We start from the raw sequence: 20,410 nt of genomic DNA on the forward strand, positions 1-20,410 counted from the left end.
ATATAGTAGCTTTTGAAAAATGTAACTGGTAAACCACAGGATATGATTAATACAAATAAGCTTTAAAATTTAAATTGTGTAAATAGTGTAGCATTTTTTGAATATTTTATTTATAATATGAATTAGAATCTGAGAGACATATAAGCAGTCATTTGATGGTTACCTGTCATGAAAACCAATAGCTTGTTCATGGTGGGGATATTGTAAGCAACTCGTATTTTAGCTGATTTGTTTTATGCAAGTACATTATGACACCATCATCATCATGATAGTGTTTTACAATTGGGACCAGAATCTTTCTATTTGAGGAGCCTCACATTAATAAAGTCCTGATGGAGGACCTTGCTCCTTTCATTTATCAATCAGTCTGTAGCTTCCTCCTTGTCTCTGTTCCCCTCCTCCCATCATCAGCACTGCCCCTATCACATGCACTCCTGTCCACACTTACTCAATAACACAAGCAGACAGGTCACTGTCTCCCGCAAGACTAGCACACTCATCTCATGAAATACTCTTAGAGCAGGCATGTCAAACTCAAAACCCCAATTGGTACACATATTTGAATATGTATAAGATTGTGTGGACTGCAAGAAAAATAAGTTGCATAGGCAATATTGTAATGTTTATTATTAAGAGAAAACAAAATTAAAGTTTAATGTGTTCTTTCCCATGCTTGACATTGTGTCCTCCATGCTACTTTTGCTCCCCTTCACCTGTCTCCGATGTTTCACACTGCGCCCTCCATGCTCCTTTTGGTTCACTTTATCTGTCTCCCCTGTTTTACACTGCGCCCTCCATGCTTCTTTTGCTCCCCTTCACTTGTCTCCTGTTTCACACTGGGTCCTCCATGCTAATTTACTCCCCTTCACTTGTCTCCCGTTTCACACTGCGTCCTCCATGCTAATTTTACTCACCTTCATCTGTCTCTCCTGTTTCACACTGTGCCCCCCATGCTACTTTTACTCACCTTCACTTGTCTCCCGTTGCACACTGCATCCTCCATGCTACTTTTACTCACCTTCACTTACCTTTCTGTTGCCTTCTTACTTCTCTTCTGTTTTCTTCTCTCTGTGCGCTACTCACTGCAAATGTGCTCAACATTCAGGGAGGAGGGGAGGAAGGCGGGGGACGCTGGCGAATCAGATAAGTATTTGCATCCCTGGCAGGGACGCAAAAATATGCGTTTGGGTTGCATGCTGCCTGTGGGCCGCAAGTTTGACTCGTCTGTCTTAGAGGTAATTCTTCTCCCACTTCAAAACAAGAAAAACAGAGCAAGCAAGGGATGAAGACTGATTAACAATAGGTACTGTAACTCTAGTCAAACACCAGTGACCAAGTTAAATTTTATTGAAACTAGGACTGAGTTAGTAATACATTTTCATACTATAACAATGGCCTAGTGCAAGCCCTTTCTCTCTTTAAAAAAAATATAATATATAATCACACCCTCTCAAAAATCTGCTTAGTCCCAGCCTGAACTGATTTGAAAAATGTCATGGAGGATGCTAAATGTCACAGTTTTCTGACATTGGATTTGAATGTTTGTTAATAGGTCCCCATGTTTATGTGATCGCATTTTATTTTATTATTTAAAAAAGCAATGAATATTCTCACTCTCTCCACTTACTATTTGACACTAACTAACTTTGTGTTTCTGGCTATCAACTCACACTGTGTCATCATGTGACACACCTTTTAGGACTCTGTCACACAGCCTATGGTGAGGAAGTGCAAAAAGCTATCCTTTAGTCAACTAAGCAAGTACAAACCTAATGCGTTTGACAGTTTGGAGGTCATTGGAGGTCACCTGAATAGAGCAGGTAGTGTTTGGGCAATTTATAGATAAAGTATCTAAATTGATAGACAAATAGATAGAATTGGTGACAAATCTGTGAACCCCATTAATGTAAGAAAAGGCACAAAAAATATGTGGCATATCTTCATTGAACACACAGATTGTACTGTCAAGCTTAACAAAGGCCAAATGTATGATTTAGAAGGGAATTGGAAGTATTTGGAAGAGTTTGTATGTTCTCCCCATGTTTGCGTGGGTTTCATCCAGGTGCTCTGCTTTCCTCCCACACTCCAAATAACATACTAGTAGGCTAATTGGCTGCTATCAAATTGACTATAGTCTCTGTCTGTCTGTCTGTGTGTGTGTATGTTAGGGAACTTAGACTGTAAACTCCAATGGGGCAGGGACTGATGTGAGTGACACATATCCTCTGTACAGCGTTGCAGAATTAGACACATTATGATAATTATATTTTTTCGAACAAGACATTAAACATTTCTAATGTACTGACATAATTTGTCGCTTATTGTACATTTCTGTAAGTGATTATCAACTTACAATTTTAAAGTTAAAGCTAACATCTACAAACATTTTTTTGATAGAATGATCTTTTATTTCTATTTCTGTCTATTTTAGTTCCCTTTGGCTGATATTGCGTCCATTAAAAGCAAGCTAAAGAGTATTGGTGAATCTAATGTCAGAGAAATCAAGCAGCTCTTTGTAGCTAATGATCCTGGACACAGAAATGAGATGACTTATGAAACATTAAGGTATAGAATGTGAATTCAAAACATGGCTGTGTGCTCTTGGTATGTGCTATATTTATCACTTTTTAAGGAACTCTATCACAGAAATGCTTTTACTATGTGTGCGATGACTTCATAGTGACCAGAAAGGATTGGGAGGTTACGCTTGCCTCTCTTTGGTTTCCAAAATTGCTCTATTTAGAATACTGTGCTGAGAGGTCTGATCTATCAACATGATTTAGGAAGCCATGAGATGAATTAATCATCCTTCTTACAGCATCAGCTTGCTTTTTTGTAGTGTATTCACAGCTGCACTTCCTAAATACATAGCTATAACTCTTATGTGTTGCGCAACACGTAGCAATTGGCATTTCATATAAATGTCCAAAATGTCAGCACTTTGAAATCTTTGACCATCTACTAACACTTGTTGCTTCAACCCTTTTTTTATAATAACTTTAAATGTGTGTATCATGAATTATTTTCAGCACAATCTTGGAATCTGAATTTATTATGCTGTCACCTAAAAATACCTTTTTACACTTTTATCCTTGATTATCTATGGTGGGAAGACCTTGCATTCCACATAGAGTACTTAAACATTCCAGTTTGTCAGATATATATACCTATATATAAATATATGTATGTGTGTATATATATATATATATATATATATATATATATATATATATACCCCGATCAGCCACAACATTAGAAACCACCTGCCTAATATTATCCCTCTTGTACAGCTGTGACCCATCGTGGCATAGACTCCACAAGACTTCTGAAGAAGTCCTGTGGTATTTGGAACCAAGACGTTAGCAGCAGAACCTTTAAGTCTAAGTTGCGAGGCAGAGCCTCCATGACTTGGCCTTCTTTTACCAGCACATCCCACAGATGCTCGATCAGATTGAGATCTGGGAAAGTTGGTGTCAAAGCCAAAAAAGTCATATTCCTCCAACATTCCTGAACATTTTTTGCAGTGTGGAAAGGTTCATTATCCTGCTGAAATAGACCACTGCCATCAGGGAACATCATTGCCATGAAGGGATGTACTTGGTCTGTAACAATATTTTGGTATGTGGTACATGTCAAAGTAACATCCACATGAATGCCAGAACCCAAGGTTTCCCAGCAAAACATTATCCAGAGCATCAAACTGCCTCTGCCGGCTTGCCTTCTTCCCATAGTGCATCCTGGTATCATCTCTCCCCAGGTAAACAATGCACACGCACTGGACCATGATGTATGATGAAAAAAAACTTGATTCATCAGTCCAGGAAACTACTTCCATTGCTCCATGGTCCAGTTCTGGTACTCGCATGTCCATTGTAGACGCTTTTGGCGGTGGACAAGGGTCATTAATCTGACAGGTCTGCGGCTACGCAGCCCCATACTCGGCGAGCTGTGATGCCCTGTTTGCTCTGACACCTTTTTATCATAGTCAGCATTAACTTTTTCAGCAATTTGTGCTACAGAAGCTCTTCTGTGGGACTGGACCAGACGGGCTAGCCTTTGCTCCCCACAGGCATCAATGAGCCTTGGGTGCCCGTGGCCCAATCAGTTGTCCTTCCATGGACCACTTTTGGTAGGTACTGACCAATACATACTGGGAATACCCCACAAAACATGCCATTTTGGAGATGCTCTAACCTAGTTGTCTAGCACTACACCAATTTTTTTCAACAGTTTTTACAAATAAGAAAGTGAAAATTCTTCACTATATAATATTCATCCCATTTGCTAAGGTACACCTAAGAAAACCCTGGTAAAATCTGAGGTCAGAGGTCACATTATTATTTAATTGAAGTACACGTGTGAACAAATAAAGTGTTCAATTGATTTAAAAATAAATGTACCTGTCTGTGAGAAGTTCCAGTGTATTTCCAAACAAGAACTTCATGATATAGATCAAAGATCATTCAAAACAGGTCTGAGAAAATGTTATTAAAACTACCAATCAATGTAAGGACATATGACAGTTTCAAAGATTTTTAATGTTTCCCTGTGCACAAGTGCATTATAAACAAATAGTGAGATTAAGGCACAACTATGAATTATTTTTAACAGGTCATCCTCTTAGCAATTGTTATTATTATTATTATCTTTTATTTATAAGGCGCCGCAAAGGTGAGGTAGTGCCGTACATAGAGCATAGGTAAAACAAAACTAAAGGGCATAAAGGGTAGTGCACCAAAAATAAAGTACAAATAAAGTAATTTCAACTGCAAACAGGTGCGCAGAGCAAAGGGGTATAGTTGAATTACAGAACAAAGAGAAAATACGAAGGGGATGAAGGAGAGACAGGGAGTGAACTAAAGCAGGCTGAACCTGAACCTGTGCCCAGCAGTGTTGGCACAACTAACAGGATCAGGGCAATGATGGGGATGCAAAGGTAAGAGAGAAGAGGATAACCAAGGTCACAGGCTAAGGCTCAAGATGCACAAATGGGGCTAGGGAGACGAAGGCAAGGTGAACAGTAGGAGGAGGACAAGAGGATAGAGGGCCCTGCTCAAGGGCGCTGACATTCTATAGGGGAAGGACAGCCTGATAAATATCACAAAGTGGGGAGTCAGGATGAGGGGACTAGAACTAAGAAGTGAGAGATGAGTAGGTAGTAAGAGGAACGGAGGAGGAGTGAGGTTGAGTTATAGCATGGTCATTGAAGAAAGATTGTGAAGAGGGGTATGAACAAGAGTGCCATACAAGAATGGCACTTATTAGGGAGGTCACTGAGAGGCCTATGGGAAACTCAGAGGAACAGTTTTCCAATGCAGTGATGGGAGAGACTATATATGGGATAATAGTAGCCTTGGCATGTCACAAATCTGTACATTGCGAGAGGGTGGCAAACAGGAAAACATTGTGGAAGAAAACAAACATGAAATCTAGCCTAGAGTTTGCCAGAAAGCATGTGGGAGACACTCAAAGCAAGCAAAGCAAGAAACATTCTATGGTCTGATGAGATCAAGATTTAACATGTTTGAGCACAACAGTAGGAGCTCTGTGTGGAGCAAGCCAAACACTGCACATCAAGCATGGATGCAGCATGCCTCTCTACTTCAGGGACTGAAAAACCTGTAAAAATAGAGGGCAAAATAAATGAACCAAGATATAGATAAATCTTGGAGGAAAACTTGCTTCAGTCTGTAAGGGATGTTTAACTTGGTAAAAGATTTATTTTGCAGCGGACAATGACCCAAAACATGCAGCTAAAGCATAATTGGAGTAAGTTAAATGCAAAAAAATAAAATAATGCATTATAGTGACCCAGTCAAAGCTATGACCTTAATCCAATTGAGAATCTGTATAACAATTTGAAAATTGCTGTTCACCAATGAATACTAATGATAATAATGCAATATTGCAAAGAACAATGGGTAACATTTCAGTTTCCAGATGTGCTATGTTGGTAGAGACTTATCCAAATAGTAGGTACAGCACAATGTACTTTCTACCAAGTATTAAAACAGTGTTAGGGTGTTAATATTTATACTTATAAATCAATGACAATAATAAACATTATTGTATCCAGGCACCAATGAGTGTACTCGCTACCAATTTGCAGGCGTTTCCTTTACTGTAGGCATAGAGAGATATGTGCCACCTACCTGATGTTTTGCAGCTTCCCAGTTGACTTTCTCAAGAAGGCATGGCCTAAATACTACACACTTATGTTTAGTAATAGATATATAAAGTAAGGAAAAAGTAGATAATGCCTCTCCTATGCACACTGAAGTACTTATAGTGCCAAAGCGTTAATAATGTGGGGCTAAACAAGTAATTTAAAATCTGTTTTGACTGTATATATTTAGATTATCAAAAAGAAATGCAGCATATTTTTTATCCTCATTAAGGCCATGGAGAAATGGAGGCCTTCCGTTTTTATATCCATCATCTCTCCTTTTAGGAGAAGTCCATACAGATTATACTAAGAAGTTTCGTCATGAATCCTATCCTGTTAATGAAATGTAATGCATTTAATCCTGTTCTCAGGTTTGAAGATGCTGTGGCGAGCCATTCCCTCCTTTTACACTGGCTCTCCTCCTACAGAATCAAGTTCAAATTCCTCACCCTCATTCACTAAGCCCTCATCCACTCCTCTTCCCACTACTCTTCCAGCCTCATTTCTATGCACACTCACTACTACCCCCCTCTACTCTGCCAACAACCACCGCCTCACTACCATACTGATTACATCTTCACACTCACGTCTCCAGGATTTTGCCCATGCTGTTCCTTACCTGTACAACGCAATTCCACGCCCTATTAAATTAGCTAGCCACTAGTATCATAGTATCAAAGGCTTCAAATGTGTCCTTAAAACTCATATCTTCTTTGCGCCCTTTTCCTCTTAACTCCTCTTCCATTACTACCATCCTTACTCATCACTCAACTCCACCCTATTTGTGTCTCACCCTTTCCTCTAGGATGTAAGCTTTCATGAACAGGCTCCTCATTCCTTGTGTTTTCCTTCCAATCATTGTACCTCTAGGCCTGTCTTCTGAAGCCTGTGCTCCTGGGCACAGGCCTACTTCACACGGGCACTACTTATCATTTATGTTCACTGTTTTGTCAGTAGCCTTATCTGCAATTCTATGTTCTCTGTTTATACTCTGTTAATTTGTTTTTGACTGGTCATTCATCATCATCATCATCATCATTATCATCAACATTTATTTATATAGTGCCAGCAAATTCCGTAGCGCTTAACAATTGGGATCTAACATTAATAAAACAAGACTGGGTAATACATATAGACAGAGAGGTAAGTGGGCCCTGCTCACAAGCTTATAATCTATGGGACAGTGGGAGTTTGAAACACAAGGGCATGTGCTACATCATATTGCACATTGGACCAGCTAGAATTTTGAGTGGGCTGTGTGATCAGTCACACAGCAATGTTGGTTAGAGGGTTGTTGTCTGGTGTTAGGTGTGTAGAGGTGATAATGAAATCCAAAGGAGCTTATTAGTATTCCAAGAGTAGTGGTGTAGATACAGAATAGCAGAGGACCTAGGACTGAGCCTTGTGGTAATCCAACTGATAAAGGAAGAGGAGCGGAGGTGGATCCAGAGAAATTAACACTGAAAGAGCGATTAGATAGGTAGGATGAGAACCAGGATAATACAGTGCCTTCAAGACCTAGGAATTGTAGTGTTTTTATGAGAGAGTAGTCAAAGTGTCAAATGTAGCAGAGAGATCCAGGAGAATTAGAAGAGAGTAATGGCCTTCAATTTTTGCTGTGATGAAATCATTGACAACCTTGGTCAGCGCAGTCTCTGTGGAGTGTTGAGAGCGAAAGCCTGACTGAAGAGGATCCAATAGGTTGTTTGCTGTAAGAAAGTGTGTGAGGCGAGTGTAGGCAATTCTCTTGAGAAGCTTGGAGGGGCATGGGAGCTGATAGGGCGGTAATTTGAGAGAGAGTTGTGCATAATTATATATTATTCGTAGCTGTCTGTGCACTGTGTAAATATGTGCTCTGTTAGCCCCCTATGTACGGTACTGCAAGCTGTTTGTGGAGCTTTATAAATAATAATAATAATAATGATAATTAAAGCCACAGCATTCAAGAGGCTGTCATAAATACCTTTCCCAAAATTACTTTTCATTGTACCTACACTAACAAGTTTCAATCCCTTCTCTCTCATATACAGCCTCTCATGATCTCTTGACAGTGCATTAAAACAAATAAATAAACCAATTCATTTAAGAATATGCTATATGCTATTCAAGCCACCATTGTGCACCCATAATTTCCCGTATAGACCAGAGGCGCACTCACAACACAGATCATAACCACAAAGGACTTTTTACCACATTTTTTTTTTTATCAAAGGTGTCTTGGTTATGTTGATGTGGCTTTTTTTCCATTTGACCTTCTGCTATATGGAAACTATGATGACACCCTGATTGAATTTAGCAACATCCATATCAAATTATGATTTGAGAGACAAAGAAAAAATTTGTCATTCTCACCATGATAATAAAATAAGTTGCTATTGATGTAGGTGGTCCGGCAGATCTCTGACGTTATGTCTGTCCTCATTTGAATGGTTGCAAACAGATTTTAAGATTAGATACAGCTGCCGCTGGGCTATCAGCCACGATACAGATGGAAACATCTGCCAGCCTTGATTGTTTTGATGGTTGTGTCAAAAGCTTTGCACTTAAAACTGTAGCTGGTGTAGTGAAATATTCCTACTTATAGCACCTTGGATTGTAGCTGGTGTAGTGAAATATTCCTACTTATAGCACCTCTGATTTATAGCAGTTCAGATGACCCCAGGTTACATAGCACCCTCCTGCTGCACAGTACACCTTTCTCTGCAGTTACTTTAGAATATACTCAATTAAAGGACATTTTGTTTTGAGCCATGGTACCCTAAAAGTTAACACTTCTGCACATTGTATGTGCTTACAATTGAAATGAATATAACTTCCCCAAAAAACAAGTGAAGCACAAACAGAGAGAGAAATGCCACCAAAGTTGGCAGCTGCGACTATGATGGCATGCAACAATAGTTTTTGTGTTAAAAAATGTGCAACAAATATTTGGCTGGGTCATGTCTTCTCTTCTGGGTGGCAAGGCAGAACTTTTGAATAGCTCTCACATTCTCCTTCAACGGACTATTGTACTACTGTTATTCTAAATTCAACTTGGCTCAGTTACAGACAGTTTCCTCTTAGCTTTCTTTTTCTGTCCTTCCCTGGCATCCTGGGAGTTGTTTGAGATCTACTTTGTGAGGTTCTCAAGTATCAGGGTGAAAACTCTGTGTACAAGGTGGAGCGGAACATAATGTTCCATGTACATATCGCATAGATTGCATACATGAAATAGATTTTTCTTTTGCATGGGATAAATCATTGATAGGATATGCAGAGTTTCAGTGTTGGGCAGGCTTTTATAGAATTGCCAAATTCATGTTCTAAATACAAATTTGTAAAATACTAAAGACATTTTACCATCCCTAACATTTGTAGTAAAGCTTTAAAGAAATCTGCCCCCATTGTGGCTATACATAGGGTGAATATTGCAATGGGTTTGGATTATTTACATATCTTCAGCTTATCGGACATCATCTTTGCCTCCTGTTGTATCACATAAAAGAATAATGCAGACACATCCACCAACTGTATAACTCTGCAGGCTTACTGTTAATCATTGCAAAGGAAACTAATTAACAAAAGATTAGACATGGTTTAACTACCAGCTCTCTGTATTGATGCGTGTGCCTATGAGAAGGTAAAACCTTCTTAGACCCCTTAAATGAAGAATATGCTTCCTGTTGCTATTTAAATGTCACTATATCGCATTCAAGTAGATATGAATTTTATGCTTTTGTTTTTTGGACACAAAACAAACACTACTATCTTTAGTTTTTAGTATTTTTACAGTCAGGTTTTTTCTTTGGCTAGATATCAGCAAAACTCTGGAATTTGGTTATACTTTAATGTTCAGGAGGGCGTATGCCTAAAGATGCTGGTTAAACTTTTTCTATGGTATATAATGATATTAAAGATATCCTCAATAACCCCTTTTTAATTATACAGTATGATTCTGTCTTGTGTGTAGAGATGAGAGACATTTTCAAAACTATTCTGTGGATTATTTGCCTCATTCTGCAGTTAGTCACACATTTTTGCATGTTTTGCTGGTGCAATACGACCTTTCCTACATTTTTACCAAAAAATGATGTGTCTTTTTAATGTTACTGGGCACAGTAATGTATTATCAGTGACAATTTGACATTTGTGACAATTTTGCCATAAGACGATGAAGTTCATGAATATTGAAGTTGAGAGCTAATTTTTCTTGTATTTACAAGGAAGCAGAACTAGGAGTTTGTTTGGCCATTACTTGAAATGACTGTTCTGCCGCAAAACTCGAATTGCGTGAAATTTCAATCCACGTTGACTCTTCTCTAGTGAACAATAAACTTGCTGGGGAATTCCTAAACTAAGCTGCACAAAATAGAAAGCAATGTCTGTATGGTGTGCATTGATTTTAAAAGATAATTTTTATTGCTCATCCTTTAAAATTAATTTAATGTTATAATGAAGCATTTAGGCAGCATCAGTTATTCACATAATTATAACTATAACTATGATTGAGAGGGTGAGTGTGTGTGCATATAATAAAAACATCTAAACTCAGTAATGTATTGACCAGTTTTGCTTAAGCCCTAACAGTGTGACCCTTCACAACCTTTCTCTGAAGAGAGACCAATTTTTAAGACAACAAATAGTGGGCATCTCAATAAATCATAGTGGATTTTGCTTTAAATTCCTTGTACCACTCGTATTTTACATGGGTATTTACAGCTATGTAACAAGTAAAATACCTATTCATCTCACAGCCCTGGGTGCAAACTTGAACATTGTGTCTGTGGGGGAGGGGTAATCAGAAGCCGCAGTAAAGGCGATAGCAGCTTTTGATTGGTCATCATACTCACACCCCAGTATATTATTGGTCATCACACTCACACCCGCACATGGTTACACTTTAGAGTATTTTTAATTGTTTTCAATAGCGTGTTTGAGTTCAATACTCAGAATCACTGTTCACATGGAAAAACATTACAAATAATTTACAGTGTAGCCATTTAACCCTTCCTATAAAATACCCCAAAATTATATATGTAATATAATTAACATAAATATACTGTGTATACTAAACATAGATTAAAGTTAACTGGTCAACTAATAATACACACAAAATAAATAGGTGGAAATAATCATACATTTAAATCACACACAATTGCTTAAGTTTTATTGTTTAAATGTGACTTATTGAGCCCGAAGTGAATTCAGGATACTTATAGGATGCCTTTAAGGATGTATAGATAAGCAATGATTGCTCAGTAGATAGTGAGACATTGTCCTAAAATGAGTATGAGCTAATATTAATTAGAGGGTCTATTCTGCTGTGTGTTGTATAGAGTATATTGTTTAATAAATATTTATTAATATATTTTTCTTCTTACCCATAATTACTCATTTATATTTGAAAAGTGAAAATAAATTTGCAAACCCACTTGCTGAACTTATTAGGGTATGACAAATATACCTTTATCCTGTTTATTATAATGACTTATTTGCAGGAAAATAAATCATTCTTGTTCATTTTATCCCTAGAAATGTCATTGTAGATATTTCAGACAGAAAACTAACGGAGCATGAAATAATGACTGTCGGACGCTACTACAGTGTACGAGAGAAACCAGAGGTTGATTTAGGTCTTCTGATGGCTGTAGCCCAAGAACAACTGAAGAAAAAGTCTTTTGAGAACTTTGGCATACTCTCAGATGCCTTTGTTTACAATGATCGTGAAAGGTAAAAACAGATCTATTGCCAACTATTTCATTTATAGGAAATGGCAGTGCATTGTGGGAGTTATAGCCCCAAGATGATGTATTTCCTTAAGTTGCATGTCCCTGTTTTAGAAGCCATTGTTTGATAGAGTAGATTACTTTTTTACTACACATAGATACATTTTTTTCATTTAAATATATATAGTTATTACAGATGTAAAACATTAGCCACTGAATGTAACATGATAAGATACAAGATGATCCCATATGAAAATGCAAGATATTTAATATAAATATGTTATTACTAGTAATAGGTAGTATTGCTTATAATGTAAAATATATGTAATATGTCAATAAAATAACCAATTTTCTTATATTTGTAACTGTATACACAGTAACTGAGGGCAAGCTATTACTTGTATCTATATTTTGCTGTTTTCTCAAACATGATTCCTGACAGAAAGTTGTGTACAGTGTACAGAATAATACCACCTATTAATCATACCCTTCCACATGTAAAATGTGGATAACTCATAAATCATTCCCTTAGATATACTCTAAATACCATTCTATATCCAGATACTTAGGTTTTTTATTCAAACTTTAAATTGTATTCACTATGTGTAGGAAAGGTTTACTTCCACTCCAAGAAACTAGAACAATTTGCAAAGCCTTCAGAATACCCTTGGCAGATGATATTCTTCGAGTACTACTTGAAAAGTAAGTTATTTCAATTTAAGTTCACGATATATCTAATATATGTTACATTTTGTTATTATACAATGTACGTGTACAATCAGTATACCAAGTGTCCTTTGTTCATTTTAATGTGATTTATATTTGCCAGCAATTTAAAAGGGTCACTTTTTTGCTGACATGGTACAGCTATGTATGTCACACAGGAATGAGTTAGAGAGAACCTGGCTGTACTATAATTACCATCATTATATGGACAATGATCTTAGTTATAATGAATGCGAGTTTCTTTCAGAACCCTGAAAAACTGCTAGTGGTCATACTTACCTACACTCCTGAATCCTAAAGACTAGGCGCCCACCCGGATCCCACAGTCGCGGGGCACAATGACACGACTCACGCGATTCCGTGAATCTCACTATTACATACTGGGGGGGAGGGGGAGGGGCACAGTTGTGACGTTCCTCTCGCATTTTCCACCCGATCTCATCTCCGGGATCTCCAGAGGGGAGGTTATAAAAGTTGTCAAGTATGCTAGTGGGTGGAGGGGAGTTTATTGCAAATATACATTTTCCATGGTGTTCTTGATTAATTGTTTATTTTACAAAGACTACAGTAGATAACGGTATCAGATACCTTCTGTGATTAAGACACATGACATTGAAAAACAGACGTACAGCATAAAATTAGTCCAGGATTAACTATTTTATTTTGCAGTTCATGATATGGTCTCAACATAGAAAAGTACATGGTAGCCAAATGGTTCTTTTGTTATGTAAAAGCATGGAATATTATAAAAACATGGGTCAATATGACACAGACAAGAAGTGATGAGAGAATGAAAACAGTACAAAGACACACCAGACTCTCAACAGTGTAACAAACTCACCATGTCAACAAATGTAACTAAATATGTGTAGCATGCAACAACTGCACAGTGTTCACATATGTTTCTGGTTTGTGAAATTTTTGAGCTTGGTACTAAATCAGATAGCAAAAAAAGTTATGAAACTGTAGACCTGGCCTCTGTAATATTCATTGGTCTTGATGTTGGATCTGCGCCGACGTCCCCAGTCAAATATTTTAATTACCTACACAAGGCTGCGGTTGTTTTGTTTAAGTCTTAAATATGTATCGATGTAATGTCCTTTTTTTTTGTGTGTTTTGTACAGACATGAAGAAAATGATGGTCAAATTAATTACGTGAAATTGGTGTCTGGCCTTAACTGGAGAGAAAATCCATGTCCAGTACGACAGACTACACCAATTAAGGTAATCTGCCTGTTCCGTAATTGTTGCCTTCTGATGGCTCTGTGGAGAGATATTGTTCCTCTTAAATGCTGGAATGGTATTTTGACCTATACAATATGCTTAGTAACATAACATCAAAACAAATTCACGGTACTTGTTTTTAAACCACTGCAGTAGCTGGAACAGTGACTTAAGAATCACCATTGACGTACACTGACGCATCCAACGCACAAAATGTGCTGTGATGTTAAAATGTCTGTGCTATCAATATATAACACACATTGCACATCACTTTCTTCATTATATTCTATTTATTACTGGTGGCATGTAAAGAATTGTGACACATTGACAGAATTTTAATATTAGAGTAAGAAATATAAAAGAAAGCATCTTGTATTCCATAGTGTCATATTGTTTATTCACAAGAATAATAAAACATATAAAGTCACAATCATATAAATTAGTAAATAAAATAAAATATGTGAGATAATGTCGCTCCCACTGTAGTTGATAAGAATATTAAAAGTCACTGAGTTGTACATTGACAATATATGAAATATAGGTGAGGACAAGGCAGCAAGGCAGAATGCTGAAGTAACTTCTGTCTGTAATAATTGAGCAGAGGATGCAATAGCCTTAATAATAATCATATTTATATTTACAAAACTACATATAATGAAATAACAAAAATCCACAGATCCACACTAATATAGACCAACAGAAATATAAACTCACAGTTCCACAATGATATACACTGCCACACTGACAAAAAACCTCTGTACCACGACCACCTCTCACCAACTTTACACTGAGCTCAGCACAGCTTCTCTATTAACTTTGCAATGTCTCATCATCTGGGGGTAAATTTATCAAGCTGCAGGTTTGAAAAAGTGGAGATGTTGCCTATAGCACCAATCAGATTCTAGCTGTCATTTTGTAGAATGTACTAAATAAATGATAACTAGAATGTGGTTGGTTGCTATAGACAACATCTCCACTTTTTCAAACCAGCAGCTTGATAAATTTACCCCTTGGACACTGTTAAAGTCTTTTCACCTTGCTCTGGTTGTGGTTGCAGTATTACTGAAGTCTCAGTATACAGCTTACTGAAAGTTCTAACAAAGCCATTTATTTATTTTTGCTAAATAGAGTTTAAGGGAAATTCTACAATAGACCCCAATGCATAATCATCACCAGAGGAATGTACCTGGAGGGCACTTTGAACTTTAATTAGCACTGTCTGATGTTGTAAAATAGCATATGCACAAATATTAAAAGATTATCTTCAACCTGACTACTCTTCCAGTGAAACACTCATTTTATGTACGATAGTGAAACCAACGTTCTCACAGTTGCAGTGGATGGGTTATAAGAATCATTTTTACATTAAGTTGTACATTAAGGGCCTCATTTAGAGTAGGACGCAAAGTCCATTTCAGGCGCATTGTGCACATTTCCACTGACGCGCATGCACAGTATGCATCATCATCATCATCATCAATTTATATAGCGCCAGCATATTCCGTAGCGCTTTACAAGCAGTAAGTATCAGTTCCGTCTGCTTTTCAGACACAGTGTACACTTGCTTTCATCTCAGTACGAGGGGAAGGGTGGAACACGAAGTTATGTAGGCGTGACCCTGAATAATTTAGATACTATGGTAGTCTACCCGCAAAAAACAACCCTAGACAGATCAAGACGCAGACGGAACACACGTCACCCTGAAAAAGTGCGGCAGGAATTAGATGGTGCAAATAGTTAGCTAGCTGCAGGAACTGGTCGCAGCTCAGTAGAGTATTACGAGTGGAATGCAACTGGGATTGCATGCCACTCGTAATACCCTACCAAGCTGCGGCACACTCCCACTCCTGCTCTTGCATGTACGTCTTAGACGCACATTGCGTCTGACTCTAAATGAGGCCCTAAGTTTTAAACATATCTACATAAATTTCAACCTGAAAACCCCCAGGTTGGTTCCAAAGGAAAGAATAGCCCATAAAGAATAGTGTACTTTTCCCTAAGAAGGTAAAAATTCTTGACTCCATACTGGCAATTGGACAGTTCCCTGGATCAACATATTATATAATATATTATTAATGACAGTGGTCCTGTATAATATGTTTAGTTATAAAAATGTCCAGTCCTTTCCTAAAGTTATTTAGAGTGTCTGCCAATACATGTTCTTGTGGGAGTGCATTCCATTTTTATGGCAGTTATTGTAAATTTGTAAATGATAGTATTAATATTATTTCAAAATTTAACATTTACAGACATAAGATGTATAAAAGCACACACCATATCTACTGGTTTTGTCCAATAGTTGTTTGGTGGAAAAGATCAGAGTGTGAGTAGTTCGGAATGAATGTAACTCATTCCCTTCTATTCCTGGGACACTATTGTGACAACTGGTATCAGAAGTTTTAGGATTCTCTGAACTATTATAGTCACAAATGTAAGCCCAACTAAGAAACTGAGTTTCAGTACTATAAAATCATACAGTATAAATATATTTAGTCATGGCTTCTATATGTGTCCATCTTATGTCTTGTTTCTGTCCATGACCCCTTTTATAACATCATTAACTTCAAATGCATAATATAATAATTTAAGGCAAAATGCACCCCAAAGCACCTGATATTAGTGTACAGCGCCCCTCAAATTTTACAGTATATAATGAAAGCAAGATGTAGTGTAGTATATACAGAAGGTAAAACTGATCAAACAATTAATTTTGAGTTGATTCTCCTCCCATCCCATTTATATGTAAATTGGAGTGTCTTTAGTATATGGAGTATATGGCTCATGAGACAGCATCTCTAGACTTCACATTTAACATGACTGAAGAGGCTATGCAGTTTTGTCATAAACATTAAATATATCTTTACTGTGTAGGTGACAAGACTAGTGATGTACTTATCTCAGTCATGACAATGCTCCATGACCCAGAGTGCCTCATGCCTCAGAGATGCCAGCCACATATTATAGAGAGATAAGCCATGACTGGACCCTCTGGAAATGGGACAGGCAGTCGAAGGAGGCATCTTCCTGCCCTGGGCCAGTCCCATAGTGGGCTACCTAGGGCTGGGTCACTGGGCCACTTGCATTTTTTTTTCATTTAAAATGTTCCTAATAGTCGATTCTTGTTCTGCGGCCTACAATTTGTCAGCTTATCCCGGCCCTGGACTGATTCTGCAGTCTATGCACAAAAATGATCTTTTAGAGATGAACACATATAAACTTTTGGCATACAAAAGAAAATGCACATTAAGAAAAAGCGTATGTAGAGAGAAGGACACATCTTACAATGCAAACAACAACAAAAGAGTATTATTATTATTATTATTATTATTATTATTATTATTAAACTAGATGTTATTTGTAAATTTGTGCCTTGGTAACTTGACACACTAAAGGCCCACTTAGTTTAAGATAAGCAAGCATTAGGCGTATGTGTTTATACTCAATGCAGAAGTGACATTAGCCTATTTGTACACAATCTAATAATGTAATGAAAATACATTCTAATACAATATTGTGTTGTGTACAAAATCCTAAATGTCAAAGATCACAAAGACTCAATAGATGTATTGTAGTCATTTAATTAATGCAATTTCACAAATTTTCTTTTGTTACATCAGAATTGAGCTGATTTTTCAGCACAGCTGTTTATTTGAACTTAAAGAGGCACTTTTTAATGACTGTCTTTACTTTTTTTCTCAGTTTGATCCTGAGTGGAGTGGACAAGCTACAAGCAATGCAGTAAACAGCGTCAACTACTTACTTCTTCTTGATGATCTGTTTGGTTCACAAGAATAAATATAGGTCCATTTCATGTTCTTCGCCATTTATTCCTATACTTCCTGCGTGTCGCACATTAAAATAAAATAAAATGGAAAGACATAAATATGTACTAATGACTTTGTGGACTGCTGTTTCGGGGAGAAAATAAAATCTAAGTTTAATCTGGTTATAACTGTATGATTGTATTGTTTGTAATGTGACAGATAAAATCATATGGAGATGCTGACCTTTAGCTTGCGTTCTCCATGTCCATTAATAAGAAAATAATCTAATGTTGTTTTGCATATTATTTTCAAAACATTTTAGATATAATTGGATTTTCTTGACTACCCCGGGCCAGATTTCCCATTTGTAGTCAGTGTATTAATCTAAAACATAACAAAATAGACTGCATATTTTCACTATTGTTTTTCTCCTTTTTTTTATTTTTATTTCCATTATGAAACTGCTTTGTTTAATACATTTGTTTAATCAAATATGCTACAAAATGAGCATTTCAGATTTAGGTAAAAGTACTAATTGTAAGCTTATTAAAACAACAAAAAGAATGCTTCCAGTATGAAAAACTATGCCAGGAATTTATACAGGATAATATAATTTCCTTCAATAGCTCAATACTTTTACCTACCCACATGTAAGAAATAGGAGGAGCTCTGCTGGAACTCCACCTCCTGGCCCAAATCTGGAAGTTGCTGAGACCATATTGTGCTACAACTCTTAGCAAGTGAGGACCAAATTCATATAGTAGTATTAAATAGGGCTAAATAGGATGCTACATGGGGGCTGGCAGGTAAATCTGTACTGGTTTTGCCCAAACCTAATATATGATTTATGAGGGCAGCTATGGTAAAGGGGTGGCATGCTGTGCCAGAATAAATCTAAGGCACACATGTTTTTTTTCTTTTGTCATTGAATAATGCCATTTTTTCACTGTTGTGACACCTAGGCGGTTCTTTAGTATTTGAAGCAACCATTATTGCTCACCTAGGGGCCTACACAACACCTTAAATTTGTGCTTAAATAGTTTATAATATATATATATATATATATATATATATATATATATATATACATAGTATTTACATAGAGCTAGTACCCATGGGACTAAAGTGAATAATTGAATTAACAAGGAAAGATCAACGTTTCGATCCCGTGTTCCCCTGAAAAATATTTGAAAAGTTAATAAAAGTATTTATTGTTTGTATAAAATGTTTTACAATAAGCCCATAGTCAATTTGCATGTTCTTGGTTCAAGGATTTTATTTTCTTCTGTCTTCAAAACAGGAATATTCTCTGTATAAAATTTGTCTCCAGTTGATGAAACACATCTGTAAAGTAAAGGTTCTGTTTTATAACAGTGTGGTAGCTCTGAAGTCATGCCAAATCAGCAACATTGGGAACATTATAAAGGTTACTTCATGTTTCCCCTGCCGTTATTGCTTATTTATGTAGTATGTATACAGCCCTGATCTTATCTTAGTTTGCGTTACTTTTCCCCAACACCTCCTAATTTTCCATGCATAGTTGTGTAGTGTTGCTATTTACGGATTAACCAAAGGTGACCTCTCCCATGCAGCCGATAAATTTGGATCTGTGGCAAGTCAGATTAGAAGTCAGTATAGTTTTATGGAAAATGCTGACATTTAGCTAAAATAAAACATCAGTATATTCAAGTGAACTTCATACCAAGGCATAGATTGTCTATATGAAGCGTTCTTTATTTCCATTATGTGATTTCTGTTCTTATTGTGTTTTCTTTTGTGTTTGTCTCTTGTGTCCCTTAAAGTCAAGTGCAGGAAACTATTGTCATACAGTTCTGTGGCTTGCTAGCAAATTTTGGCTACTAAATTGCCACCAAGAGTTGCCCAGCACCCAATAATTTAACCTCTTTGCAAGTTTGTAACCTGCCATGCATAAAAAAAAACATATTTTTAATTTCATAATGACTATTACTGGACCCAGACATATACTGTATATTTCAGAATATATACAACGAACCATAATATATACCTTAATTTCTCATGTTAAGATATTTCTATTTATTTCTTTATATTACTTAATACATATTAGCCTTAATACACATTAACTACCTACAGAAAAGAGATTTAATTCTGGTGGCTAGTGTGCGAATCAAACATGTTTATAAATATGTAACTATAAAACCAAGCAGGGATTTGGGTATCTGCAATGTTTCTATTAGTCATAGGAAGGGACAAGCATAAGGAAAGATGTTGAAGCTTGCTGGTTATTGCAGTTCATTAAGTAATTGAGCAATAGTTTGCCTAACTCAGAATTAAAATGTACACTAGCTGTTACAATCACATTGTAATAAAGGTTATGTTTGGAGTTATGCCGTTTGCAAATACGTAATCATATTAATGTGTGACGCTGTGAAAAATAATTGTCATGTAAGGACAGACATTTGGCAACACACCAGTGCCAGACGTTACAAGCAGATGACCAGCTTTATTGCTTAGTAGACATGCCTTTTCTGATGGGAATAGAGAATGTATTTTCAGACCAATCTGCCAGTTAAGTGAGGTGACTGTAAGAACTGAAAAGTTGGCTCTTAGTGTCCTTACCATGAGATCAGTCAAAGGTTAGGCTGCACTCACACAAATATGTCCCATTTGACAGATGTGCTAGACAACACTAGTAAAACCAAAGATGTTTAAAGATAAGTCACTTGCAAATAAACATAGTACGTCACAGCACCTGATTTGCTAACACATGTGGCAGTTGTAGATAGACTGTATAGTCTAGAAGAAATGACAACATTCTGCTGGACCACTCCGAGTAATTAGTATAT

General features: G+C 36.9%; 1 protein-coding gene across 1 annotated transcript in view; it reads left to right on the forward strand.

The window, feature by feature from the left end:
* Positions 1 to 18,269, forward strand: part of EFHC2 (EF-hand domain containing 2) — a 67,705-nt gene extending 49,436 nt beyond the window's left edge. The window contains exons 11-15 of the mRNA XM_075198174.1: positions 2,432 to 2,565; positions 11,678 to 11,875; positions 12,481 to 12,573; positions 13,722 to 13,821; positions 17,521 to 18,269. Coding sequence (XP_075054275.1) covers positions 2,432 to 2,565; positions 11,678 to 11,875; positions 12,481 to 12,573; positions 13,722 to 13,821; positions 17,521 to 17,616 — 621 coding nt within the window. The 3' untranslated portion in view covers positions 17,617 to 18,269. The remainder of the gene's footprint in view (positions 1 to 2,431; positions 2,566 to 11,677; positions 11,876 to 12,480; positions 12,574 to 13,721; positions 13,822 to 17,520) is intronic.
* The last annotated feature ends 2,141 nt before the right edge of the window (positions 18,270 to 20,410 follow it).

Source organism: Mixophyes fleayi, chromosome 2, assembly GCF_038048845.1.
Source record: "Mixophyes fleayi isolate aMixFle1 chromosome 2, aMixFle1.hap1, whole genome shotgun sequence".
In the NCBI taxonomy this organism is placed as follows: domain Eukaryota; kingdom Metazoa; phylum Chordata; class Amphibia; order Anura; family Limnodynastidae; genus Mixophyes; species Mixophyes fleayi.